This window comes from Aulonocara stuartgranti (assembly GCF_965226115.1).
Source record: "Aulonocara stuartgranti genome assembly, chromosome: 7".
Classification (NCBI taxonomy): Eukaryota; Metazoa; Chordata; class Actinopteri; order Cichliformes; family Cichlidae; genus Aulonocara; species Aulonocara stuartgranti.
In genome coordinates, this window is record NC_138945.1 from 57874435 (window position 1) to 57888234 (window position 13800).

Here is a 13800-nt window from a genome sequence, read left to right on the forward strand (position 1 = left end):
GTTAAAGCCACAATCTACTGGGCAGTTGTTACAAGCAGAAGTAGTTATGCCGACTCAAAGCTGAGCCTGATCTTATCTAGAGCGTGTTACAGCTGTCAGTGCTTGCTGGTCTGCTCCTGAAGCCTGAGGACTGGGTGTGGTTTCAAGTCAGCCTGCTGTCTCTTTGCTGGGAAAGGGACACACAGACACACACGCATAGACCAAAAGCTACAGTCAAACTTGTTCAGGTCACGTGACACAAGTGAAGCCAAAAGTTCATCTTGTTCACATCTGCTTCTGGAATCCCTCACTGATGACAAACAGTGAAGCGAGGCACAAAGTTGCTCATAGTACTGTGAGTTATACCAAACAGCCAATTGTTTGCCTAACTAATTTTGCACAGGGTGGAAACACCAGTGTGGAGATGAATGGTTTATGTAAACGGGTTTTCCACAGAGGAGCATCTCAAAGGTCACATTATTCATTTGACCCAGTTGGTTCTGCACAGTGAGTCACACAGAGGAACTCCACCTCAAAGATTTTCTGAATGGACAACATGGTTAGATTTAAAGAGACGGGGGAGGTGAGCTTGTGTGCACTAAAGTGACAGACACCAGTGCACTTGCGTGGCAAGTGAGTCATCCTACCTGTCTGCTGGCAACTAACTAATGTAATGGAAAGCAGAACTGCCAGTTCTTGGCCGTGTCTTGTTACAGTGGGTGATAGGAAGAGAGATTAGCTTGCATAAAGAACAAATGAGCATGCTGGTGGTCCATAGGCGCTGCACAAAGTAGTCTACATGATGGAGCTGTACACTGTCACGTGGGGGCGGTGTCAAAAGTATGTCTCTTGTTTGGCTCATCTCAAGGATTAGCTTCTGTCAGGTAGGACACACAAGTCACAGAGAAAAATAAAAATTTTTTAGTGAAGTGAAACCAGAAGTTCATATGTGTCCAAAACTGGGTCTGTACTTCTCTTTTTGAGCTTTGATGGTTTGAGGTTCTTCTTCTTCGTGGTGACCTTTGATGTTGTTTCCTTTCCTGCTCAAGTCAACATTTCAACCAACCAGCATTCAAATTATGTTTAGTGTCATCATAGCTGTCCACTGTGAGCTTTTTAGAGGACTCCAGTGTGCAAGTTTGACTACTCTGAATTCCTGTAATCCCTGTCTCTAGCTAGCCAAAGACCCATTAAAACTGGCACCAGTGCATGGCCATAAATCCCACACAACACCCTTTTAATTATTCCTGCAACACAGAACACGTCAAACTGCTTTTCTGTCTGTGTTTTGGACACGAACAAGCCAGTATGCCAGTCGTCTATCCTTACTCACAGTCAGACTTGATCAGGCTTGATCACTGTGAATCTATCTGTGCGCTTTCCTGCTTAAAGAAGTGTCGCCGGCACCTGTCTGCTTCCCTCCCTGTCGGATATGGGTGTGCCTCAGAGGCCTTGGGAAAAGATTTCCACACTTAGCTTAACATCTTAAAAAATGCAAACAAACAGAGTGCTATTTCAACGGTCATTGTATACTGTCTGTTTGTTCCAACTAAATATTTGTTATTTTATGTCACACACGCACATGCGTACACTTGAAAACTGACAAGTTGTTTTATCTGTTTTACAAAGGCTGGATGTCCCGTATGTCTGAGTGAGTAGCCTGAGGCTTAACATGAAGTAACAGTTAGATTAAAAACAGGAAATGAAGTGTGCAGGAAATACTTTGGTAGACTTTAATAGCCATGTAACTGTGTCTCTTATGCTATTTATAGACTTTGCTCACTGTCCATTGTTTTTTAGATCGTCACTGGTGAACATTTCAAGCTTTAATTGAATGGCAAACCCACTTATATATTACATAACCGGTTATATTTAAGCCGTCCTTCATTCCCAGGTGTCACTTCAATTAGTCACCTCAAAATTTACCTTGGGTCCCACTCTTTTGGGGTCATTAAAGGTTAATTCATCAAGTGTCTGTATATCCTTGACATTCCTTGATCTCTGGTGACATCACTGCTAGCATCAGCTTGTCAGTACTCATTCACAGTATTGCAGTGTTGGTTAATGGGGAAATTATGGGTCAGCAGGGGTAGTGTGTGGGCAGTCTGTGCACAGGAAGACGGACAGCCCGTCTACCAGCAGAGAGTGTCTGTTGTCAGATGGCAGTAGTGTCAAAAACGTGTGGTACAACCGGTCTATTGGCTTCTCTAGGTCCTTAAAACAGCTGTCAAGAAGAGCAACATTATAAAAACACAAAGAGCTGAAGTGAAACTGAGTGTTAAAAACAATGTCTAGTGTCCACTGCAGCCACTATCTTGACTTTTCATGCTGTACGCTTTCTTTTTTCTTTCTTTTTTAAACATTTTTCCTATTCCTGGTGAATGTCACAGGTGAGATTTTGGAAAACAGCTTGAAAATATGTTTGCGGTGGTTGAAAAATCCTCTCCGTAGGCTCTCTGTAGGCAGATAACCTCAGCAAATTTAGTAGCATAAATTAAGCATAAGACAGTTCACCACTTCACAGTATCATTGGGTCATGGTATTTTAACTGAATTAATATTGTGATGAGAAACCTGGAAAGTGAATGATATCCCTATAAGCACAAACTGTACTGTGTGTTTACAGCTAAGTAGAACAGTAGGAAAAGTTGTTAATATCAGCATGTGAGCGTGTTAGGTTAATAAAGCCTTATAACAGATGTTTAGCCTCACAGCACTGCTTAGATAGGAATAGACTAAGAAATAAAGTGCTGTAAACAGCTGTTCCCCCCCCACAATTACATCTTTTAGATCATTAAACAAATTTTAATACAAAGATAACTCAAACAAAAACTATCACCACCATGTTTGACAGCTTGTGTAATGATCTTTTAATTAAATGCTGTTAGTTTTACCCCAGATGTTACGGGAGTAAAATATTCCCAAAAATTTGACTTATGTTTCGTCAGTCTGCAGAATATTTTCCCAAAAGTCTTGAAGATCACCAAGATGTTTCTCTGGCAAATGTGAGATGAGGCTCTGTGTTCTTTTTGGTTGGCTGTGGTTTTCTCCTTGGAGCTCTCCCAGTTATTGTTAAATCATGAAATCTGACCATAACTGAGTAATTTTGATATGCTGGGCTTTTTCCTCCCTTTATAAATGAAATAATCATTTAAAAACTGCATTTTGTATTTACTCTAGGTAACTCTGACTAATATTAAAATTGTTTGATTATCTGAAATGTGTAATTATGAAAAAAAGGAAATCAGAAAGAGGTGAAATACTTTTTCACATCACTATGTGTTTGTTTGTATTTTATTATATTTCCCATCTCTTCCAAGCCAGCATTGCACTCCAACAACACTGTCACACAGACAATCTCAAGGAAACCGATGAAAATCAAGCAGAGATTCTTCTTCTGTGTCGAAACTTGCACACCAATTACCCACAAAGCAATTTGATTTATTTGTTTGGAAGCGTGTAGTCTTCAGACCTAAGCAACACTGCTTCAAGCAACATCTCCTGAGACAGTCTTTACACTTAAAAGAGTCCAAATGACTTTAGAACATTTCTTCACACATGCTCCAGTACTCACAAAGACTTGCAAACAGAATTTGTTGTTCAAAAGTAACAAAGTTTCCCTTTACTGTCAGACAGGAGTGCCTTTCTCAGTCTTTAGAATATTGGAGGAAACCAGTCCAGGATTTTATCAATTCTTCAGTCGGATCCAGTGTGATATTAGAAGGAAAAACGTTTTGCACTCACACTGAGATCCATGTATTACAAAATTACAATGATTGTTAAGGTGAGTCTTACAGTACTTTCCCATGAACGGAAGCTTTATAAAGTGTCTTTCACCTTTCCAACAATAAAGTCAGAAGAGTAAAGGTGGTGTAAGCAAAGCTCCAGAAGTTACCAAGCCCACATCCCCTGGGGCCAAAGAGAAGGAGATTCCTCCCCTCCACTTGTTTGTTTTTCTCTCCTCAGAAACTGACAATAGCCGTCTCCTGTTCTTCTGCCCTTCCTTTAGTGGCTATTCATAGGTGTATTGCAATTGCGTTTTGCACTTCACATTCTCTCTTATGAACTTGATGAAGATGAGCAGAGAAAGAAGGAACTAATTATGTTATTTTGTATTTTTTTGATCCAGATAACTGTGTTTAAAATTGTAAGATAGGATTTTGGCCCCTTAGCTGAGAACACTACAATCATCTAGCTATGTGTGTACTTTGATGCTTTACTGTCCTGTCAGGAGATGGTATAACTCACATACTGATAATAAAACCCCAATGGTAACTGAGTCGATCTGACCACACTTATAATAATTCATTCTGGAAATCAAATGAAGGTTTTAATTTTGGATTATTTTCAAACTAAACTCTAAGTGCCACTTTGCCAAGTTTATATGAATGTATCTTAACATTCGTTAGCCTGAAAGCAGAAAAGGGATGTTTGATGAGTGCTCTAAATACTGACAAATATCTAATCAGCTGACCACATGCAAACAACTGAGTATAGTGTCTACACTGTTGGTTACCATGATCTGCTGAAATTCAAACTCAATATCAGAAAAGGGGAAGAAAAGTGAAGTGGTATGGTTGTTGGTGTGAGACGGGCCAGTTGGAGCATTTCAGAAACATGTAATATAGTGGGTTTTTCCACACAACCACCTCTAGGGTTAATAGAAAATGGTCCAAAAAAGAGAAAATATCCAGTAAATGCCAATTCTGTCTGAGAGAAAATACCTCATTGGTGTCAGAGCTCAGATGAGAATGGTCTGACTCTGCCAATCTGATAGGGAAGCACTTCAGAGGGTCATTAATATGGCCCGAAAAGTCATTGGACATCCTCTTCCCTCCCTGAAGGACCTCTACAGCACTCGCTGTCTCAAGAGCGCACGCAGCATCCTACAGGACTGCACACACCCAGGACACCGGGTATTTGAGCTGCTGCAGTCTGGCAGGAGGTTCAGGCTGCTGTGGTCGCAGACGAACAGATTCAAGGACAGCTTTTACAACAGGGCAATAGCCCTAATCAATGCAAACAGCTGAACTGATTGCCTAATTCCCTGGACTTTTTCAGGGGGTAACAACAATAAAAATAAAAATATTTATATTCATAACAAGGTTCAAAAATAACTATGTGCAGTACACATACACTTATTTTTCTTTTTATTACTTTTATTACATAAGTTGCTGTGTTGTGTTGTGATGTGTTGTGTTGTGTTGTACGTGCTGACGTGGGACAGTTTTCCAATTTCATTGTACTATTGTACTATTGTACTATGTGTGGCTGTGCAATGACAATAAAGACTCTTATCTTATCTTATCTTATCAATAGTAACCCAATTTGTTACAATCAAGGTATGCAGAAGAGCATCTCTGAATGCACAACACATCAAACCTTGAAGCAGATGGGCTACAGCAGCAGACCAACACTCTGGTCAACTAAGAACAAGAATCCGAGGCTCCAGTTTGCACAGACGCACTAGAACTGGATAGTAAAGAATCACAGTAACGTTGTCTGGTCTGATGAGTCTCAGCTTCTGCTGGGACTTTCAGATGGTAGGGTCAAATTTAGCATAAACAATCTGAAAGCATTAATCCTGCCTTGTATCAACAGTTCAGGCTGCTGGTGATGTAATGGAGTGTGGTATATTTTCTTGGCACTATTTGTAGTACCAACTGAGTATTGTTTAAAAACACAGAGTACCTGACTATTGTTCCTGACCATGTCATCCCTTCATGATGACAGCTTACCCATCTTCCGATGGCTGCTTCTAGCAGTATAACAGACCATGTAACGAAACTCAGATCATCTCAAACTGGTTTCTTGAACATTACAATTCACTGTGTTTAAATGGCCTCCAGAGTCACCAGATCTCAATCTAACAGAGCACCTTTGGGATGTGGTTCAACTGTAGATTCACATCACGGCAGCCAACAAACTGTGTGATGCTCTCATGTCAATCTCTGTAGGATCAATCAATCAATCAATCTTTATTTATAAAGCACTTTTCATACAGAAAAAATGTAGCACAAAGTGCTTTACATAGTTAAAAGCAGCCCACCCCACCCTCCAACTCACTCCCCACACTTTTTTTTTTTTTTTTTTCCTTTCGCTGGAGCCTATCCCAGCTGTCATAGGGCGAAAGGCAGGGTACACCCTGGACAGGTCGCCAGTCTGTCGCAGGGCTAACACACAGGGACAGACAACCATTCACACTCACATTCACACCTAGTGACAATTTGGATTAATCAATTAACCTATCCCCACAAGCTGCATGTCTTTGGACGGTGGGAGGAAGCCGGAGTACCCGGAGAGAACCCACGCAAACACGGGGAGAACATGCAAACTCCACACAGAAAGACCCCGGCCTGATGGTGGAATTGAACTCAGGACCTTCTTGCTGTGCGGCAACAGTGCTAACCACCGTGCCACCGTGCTGCTCCCCACACTCTCAATACACATATATCCCCCCACCCCCACCCACACACACATACACACACGCGCACACTTAAAGAGTAAAAATTGGGCTGGGCTCGCATGAGCCAAGTGAGGAAACATTATAACAGAGAGCCGTCTGCACCGGGAGCCGGTCACAGACCGCAGCCTCCGGGCTGGGCACACAGCAGGAGGGAGGCCAAGGAGCCCCCCAACCAGGCTGAGAGGACCCCAGAGACCCAGCAGCCACGGTCAATAACAGCCCCGGTGCAGAGAGTGCCCTCCGAGGAAACGGAGGGCGATGTTTCCAGCACATTGTTGAATATATGCCATGAAGACTTAAGATAGTTCTGAATGCAACAAGAGCTCCAACTCAATATTACAATGGTGTACCTAATAAGGTGGCTGGTGAGTGTATATATCATGTAGACATATCATATCCAAGCTTGGCTTTTGCACCACATCCATGCTCTTAATATTTCTATTTAAAGTTTGTTTTAACATGTTTTATTTTGTAAACCAAGAAATTTAAAGTTGTTGTTATTTTTTATTTTAGTAAGTACTTGTAATAATAATAAGCTGAACAGCAGTGCCAAATAAACAATACATGGATTGATGATAAATAGCACACAATACCCTCATAACAAATTGTTGCAAAACTAGAATAATTAGCTGGCTGGCACTGTCCATCTGGACTTGGATAAAACTATTAATTTAACTCTGACACTTCCCAGTGGTCTAATTAACTCCACTTTAACATGTATGCCGCTGAGTTAGTTCTCAGTAATGCCAGGAGTAAATGTACGCCAACACCTTTGGTGCCAACACGAGTGTTAAACCTTCTGTTTATGTTTGTTGACAGCTGGCCAAAATAACCGTAGGGTGCACTCTCTTCACAGTGAGACAGAGCTAAAAATACATGTGCTGTGCATAATGTAAACTTTTCAAATTACAGTTCCTCCTTTTGCGAGTTTAGCCGTACAGCGAAAGCAGCTACTGGTGATAGATAAAGTTGTTGACTTTGGGGTTGCGCAGGACAGATGAGGTAGGCTCGCTCCGGCTCCTGAAGGTTTTATGAATGCTAAAGTGCCCGTCCAGAGATCAACAGATGTTAGCTTCCACTCCTCTCTGATAATGACCTGCTGATTGAGGGGATGCAGTCTGTGTCTCTGACTAAGTAGCATCTCTCAGCGGGAACAGAACTGACGCACACTTCTGTTCCACAAAAAGGCGAACATGATGAAGTCTTTTGTCACTTGTAGTCTTTAAAGGGCTCTGAGCTTTTCTTTCTCACAGGACAAACGTCAGCGTTCCTTAATCTTTTATTCTGTAACCAAGTGGCTAAACACTGCCAACATTTGCCAGCGTTTCATCATCCTTGCGTTCACCTCCTTTCAAAATTCACATTTGCATTTCATGATCACATTAGACACTGCAGCCAGCCCATCACCCACACTCCGAACTAAAGACCACTCCACCGCCCTGTGCTGAATCACACTGGCACCCTTCTTGCAGACAACGGTGAAGTGGCATTGTGCGCAACAGGTGACTAACACAGTTCAATCCACTCAGCAATGTGCCTTCAAACAGAAAGAGGCTGCTGAGATTTAGCCTCATTGTCTTATATTTTACAGCCATCACGTCTACAGTGAAACACGACATCTGTTGCTGCTTAAATTTACGCAGGCAGGTACAAGCTTATCCCTTGAAACATCCCACACTACTAAAATTCTCAAACGTCACACTAAATATTTAGTTTAGTGACAGACGAATATAATCTAAACCAGCACGAAGCTCTGATTGTCTACCTTTAGGCACAAATAAGTTTGACTCCACAGCACACAGCCCTAATCAGCTCCATCAAAACAATCATTAACTAACCTCCTGCTGTCTCTTACTGCACGCACAACGCTGGGCCAGATTCCAGACAACACCTCAGACACTCCTCGTCCTTACCTCTCACACATCATGTCTCCGTAACACAAACAGAACCTTATGTACAGCACTCATTATAACCTACACGCACACTGGGGGAAAAACACTGTGTTCAGTAAATCTGAACAAAGTTCACTGAACCTTTTTCAGTCTTTCACTGATACATAGTATTTTGGGGCGTATAGATGTTTTTCTTATGAATTACTCTGAATTACAGCTTCTCAGTTAATGGTACAGTATGATTTACACCTAGAAAAAAATGCAGACAAATGTGATATTTGTTACTACTCTCCAGTCAGAGAGCCACTGTCTAATAATCTTTAATTTGCTCTAATGGGTGTGGGGCTATTCAAACATTAGTACAGAGCTCACATTATGGCTTTTAGAATTAAATTAATGGACACAATTTTACTTTTTATGAAATTGCTTAATATGGAATAAAATGCTGTGCGGAAAAAATGTTACAGCAACATCATGCAGGAGGAAACAAATCGCATTAAAAACATCTGCTAATATGTTTTCGTTAAGTCTTTTCACTGGTGTTATACACAATCTCATCTAATCACTGTGGTGCATTACTGTCTCATTCTCACGTGTTCAGGTTATCTAGAACAAACATTTAAACTATAAACAATCGGGTTTTCTGCAGTGACACACCAATCTCCTCTGTGTTTATCCTGACTCTTTAATGGTGTAAAGGTTATAAACCCAAACCAGTGGCCATAACGTGAGCGCTGCGCTCCCATAGGTCGGGATGTTGTGAACGCACCGGTGATAGGCAGCCTTTGCAGGCTGTTAGGAGGAAGCCATCTGCTCCTGTTTATGGTCCATTAACCCTGCTACCCCTGGATAACCAGGCCGCCCCCACAGCAACAGGTTCAAGAGGTCTGGGCGGCTAACTGGGATGATATCTAATTGTCATTCATGTTGAAAAAAAAAAGTAACAGCCCACTTCTTGTTTCCGTTTCATTGCATTTCATTAGTTCATAACATTATCATCAAACAACAATAACTGGAAAGTCCTTACCTTCCCAGAAGTCCATAGGCATACTGCGAATCTGTTAGCAGTAATGTGATCTCTCCTTTCTGCATGGACATGACACACTCCTCCAAGGCCTGCAGGTCTCAAAGTACAAGTCATTTAGAGGATTGAGTACGTATTATTTGAATTACACAAAAGACAGTGTCTGCTTCTTCTAACTGACTGCAACGTTAGATGATGAACTCCAAGTATCTGAACCTGGTTTTCCGATATGCTAGCTTAATGACTGTCAATGTCAGTCTGTCTGGTTGGTCTTATAGGTCTCGTTTGGACTTGGTTGTTTTGATATTAGAGGACAAGCAATAATTTTACTCGTGTGCCGCTGAGGTTTCCTCTTGTGCCACCACAAGAGGTTGATGGTTAAGTCTAATATTCATTGGATGGCTTACCTTTACATTTGGTTTATTATTTATTCATATATAGCTCAGAATATCTTCTGAATAAATAAGACAGAAAAATGTCGGTGAGCAATTCTGTTTTTTTTTTATGATTATATAACTAATAGCTATCTCATGAAGTTTCTTCCTGTTAAAATTGAGTTTTTCCTTCCCACAGTCACCAAGTGTTGGCTCATGGGAGATCGTGTGATTGTTGGGGTTTCTTTCTAATATTTTAGGGTCTTTACTTTACAATATAAAGTGTCTTGATTGACTATTGTTGAGAACTGGTGCTATATGAGAAAAAACTGATTTGAATTTAATTGAACCTCATCAAGAGGATTCTGCCTCATTTTAGCAGCGCAGCAACAAATTATTTCATCTGTAATTATCTTATGAGCAGTAATTAAGTAGTAATTAACCAGTTCCAGATTTTTGGTTTCTGCCTGGCTCTTGCTTCTGACCTCGACTACACTTTTGGTTTTTTTCTTTTTTCTTTTGTTTTAATCACAAACAGGCCCATGTTCTGAGTCACTCAGAACATGGGCCTGTTAGCATGGGCATGTTAGCATGCTGATGTTAGCTCACGGACTCAGCAGCTTGGCTAGAGAGATTTCCTGACCTACTTTTTGTGTCTCTATCTGTCACTGTGTGATGTAATACAGAGACAAACAAGTGTGATGTAATACACACTCTCAATAATGCAGAAACACACGTTGTGGCAGAGGCTTAAAGCTTTCACCTGGTTCACATCTCCCTCTCCAATAACAAAGACAAGCTTGCAGTCCTTTTCCACCACAGTGCGGTCCTCCAGGACACACTGCATCTTTACAGTAACCTCCTGGTCCCAGGCAGGGTGCGGGCCCTGTGGAGTCCCAGGCTCCAGCACTTTCTTCCTCAACAGCCGGTCCTCTGCGTGAGGAAAGAAGAAAAGATTGTGCAGAAGGAAATGGGGTTAATCTGCTGTGGGTAAACACGTGCTCAGAAACAGCCACAAACAGGCCGGGCCTTAGCTCGGTCACGTTTTGGTCACTTGTTTTAGTTTGTCGTCAAAACTATATGAGACAGATAAAGGTTATAAAATCTAATTTATTAATTTTTTTAAAGGATTTCCTACCAACACATAATGTATCTTACCTGTAATCTCTGTCCAATCTTCTGCCATGAACAGGTCTTCAAAGCTTGTGGAAGTCCACTCCTGTGTGGCATATTCAGGAAAGAGACTCTCCGTGGAGCTGTCCCTCTCCAACACATCATCTTCTGTTGATGGGTCTTGAAATCTTACCATCTTCCAACTGTTTGATTTTTTGAATTTCTTCACTGCCTTGCATCTTGTCTCCCCACTCTCTTGCTCAGGATCAGAGGGGCTTTTTATCTCAGTGTCTTTATTCTCTGCTGCACTTCTCTCTGTTTCAGCCTGCTCACTCCCAAACAGCTCCTCGCCTTCCTCTGCAGGCGCACGGGGCAGCTCATTGAGACTGTTTCCATCAACAAGTCCGAAAATTGCCTCCTTCACCTCAGAATCTGTAGCCATTACTCCAGGGTCATTATGCGCTTCACAACATGGCTCTGTCTCCATTTCACTACAGAGAGCATGGGCCTCCAAAAGAGATGATCCTCGTTGTTCACCCAGTGGTTCCTTAGGTGTAGGTTAGGAGTTCTGTTCACCAACTATGGTGTGTCAGTGCAACAAAATATCTCCTTCAAATAATATTTACAAAAATCCATGTTGCGCTTCAGTAAATCCAGGTCAGATCCTTAAATCCTAGCTTCATCAGTGGTTTTTTCAAAGTGTTGGTCCCATGCCTACTTTCGGTACTTCTGCCGCACTTTGACCTGTCCTTTTTCCGCTCGTATCAGTCTTAGTCTACGTAGTTCAGTGATGACACTTTAGTACACACACACAAAAATGATCAATGTAAAGAAACTGCAACGCATCGACGCACTCTCAGCCAGCAGGGCTTGTGCAGTGGTAATCTACAGGATTAGAAGAGAAAAACCTAATCTGCCAGAACGTCTGTAAGCTTCTTAATGACTTCACCGTTGTGCTCCATAACGCAGTTTCCATGAATGCAGTATCTACCAATGAGCTCTCAGCAGACACAAGCTCCCACTTAATTTACCCCAAGTTGCACTGGAGATTTGTATATTCGCTGAAGTGTCACAGGATTCACAGATGACCCGTGATAACACCCAGGCTGCAAAGATGACCGTGGATTACAGTTTATGCACAATCCATTTGGCTTTAGTCACAGTTATTTGTTGGAAATGGAAATAAATGCAGTGTTTTATCCATCACACTTTCCATGCGATGTTTGCTTTTTTCATGGTTGTAAAGAAAATATATGCAAATGTTTCATCTTTAAAACACACAAGCCAGATTTTTTTAAGCTGCTATTTAACTTTACACCCCAGGCCAACAGCAGATTTACATTAAAGCAACACAACATATATACACTACATGAGTAAAAGCACTGGGCTGTCTACATATTACAGCTACAAGAGCTGCTTGGCCATTGACTCATGCCACAAAGCTTCTGGTGCAGTTTCCTGTTGATGTTAATGCCAGAGGAAGTTATTGAATCACTAGCGCATTGGCAACTTTTACAACATCAGTGACCATACTCTACGACTTTACGTGGTCTGTGCCTTTGTGCCTTTTAGTTGCTGTGGTTCTTAAATGCTTCCACTTTGTAATAATACCACTTACAGTTGACCATGGAATATCCAAGAGAAAAGACATTTCAGAAACTGACTTATACTGGTTGCATTGTGTTATAGTATCATGCCCATTGCATGGCTAAGGTGCTTGATTTGACACAACTGTGGCAACAAGACTGAAAAACTCTGACTTTGAAGATTATGAGGTGTGGCCCAAAAGCATTTGTCCAAACATGTATGGGAGCAAGATATTTGGAAAAGTGAGATTTCTTTTTTGTTCTACACTTCCAATTAGATTTATCTCATAATAAAAAGTGTGATAAACTATTCTGCTCTTTTTTTAAAAACTAGGAAGTGAAACTTTTTGGATTTAAAATCCCTTTCATGACAATGCCCATGAGTGCGGGAGCTCAATCGCTGGGAAAAACGCCCTGCCCTGAATCCAGGAACCTCTGGCTGTGGGGCAACAACACTATCGTTCACAGGTAATAATACAATGCTATCAGGTTTCTGCTAATGTAACAGAAAAAAACCCCAGAAAATAATAACCCACTGACGTTGTTTCAATAACAGATCACTGTAAAATTATTTCCCACTTATCATTTTACCATATCAACACAGCAATACCAAAATCTGAAGCATTGCAAAATACACCCTATTAAGTGGTTTATGATCACACTTTTATTTCACAAATAGTTTGTAAACCCTCAAGTAGAGAACTGGCTAATATGTATAGGTAAATAAGAGCTGGCTGTGCTCTTTAATCAGCAGCTAAAGTAAGTTATCTGTTAAGAAATGAATGAAAGTGCTTATTTGATTTCTGCCATATGGAGATAAGATAGGCTACACATGTTTTTATGTAAGGAGTTTGGTTTGGAATTTCTTTAATACTTGCTTTAGTTTTTAGCCAGATTTAAAGGAAATAATAATAATAACAATAATAATAATAATAATAATAATAATTCAAAAAAATTGTTTGGTTCCAGATCCTCACACGTCAATAAATATTATTTTCTTAAATTTTAAATGAAGATTATCTGAATACAATTATATATATATAATTGTCCTTATATATATATATATATATATATATATATATATATATATATATATATATATATATATATATATATATATATATATATATATATATAAGGACTGGCAGGTTAACTATTTATTATACTTGTCTGCTGTCTGCAGTTAAAACTCGAAAATATGCTATTGAAATTAAACATAAATTACAGCTAACATCCCATCAGGTGTAACTTTTTATAGTCTACCTTATTCTAACGTTGCAAACAGTCACGACATGCATTTACCAAAACCCCGGTGGATGAGATTAACTTCGACCAAACCCCAAACCGCGAACGGATCAAAGAGCAGA

At 40.6% G+C, this 13800-nt stretch overlaps 1 protein-coding gene across 1 annotated transcript in view; it reads right to left on the reverse strand.

Moving 5' to 3' along the window:
• Positions 1-13782, reverse strand: part of fkbp16 (FKBP prolyl isomerase 16) — a 35947-nt gene extending 22165 nt beyond the window's left edge. The window contains exons 1-4 of the mRNA XM_082541806.1: positions 13697-13782; positions 10893-11643; positions 10498-10667; positions 9364-9452 (exon numbers count right to left, since the gene is read on the reverse strand). Of these exons, the coding sequence (XP_082397932.1) occupies positions 9364-9452; positions 10498-10667; positions 10893-11334 (701 nt within the window). The 5' untranslated portion in view covers positions 11335-11643; positions 13697-13782. The remainder of the gene's footprint in view (positions 1-9363; positions 9453-10497; positions 10668-10892; positions 11644-13696) is intronic.
• Between the last annotated feature and the right edge of the window lie 18 nt (positions 13783-13800).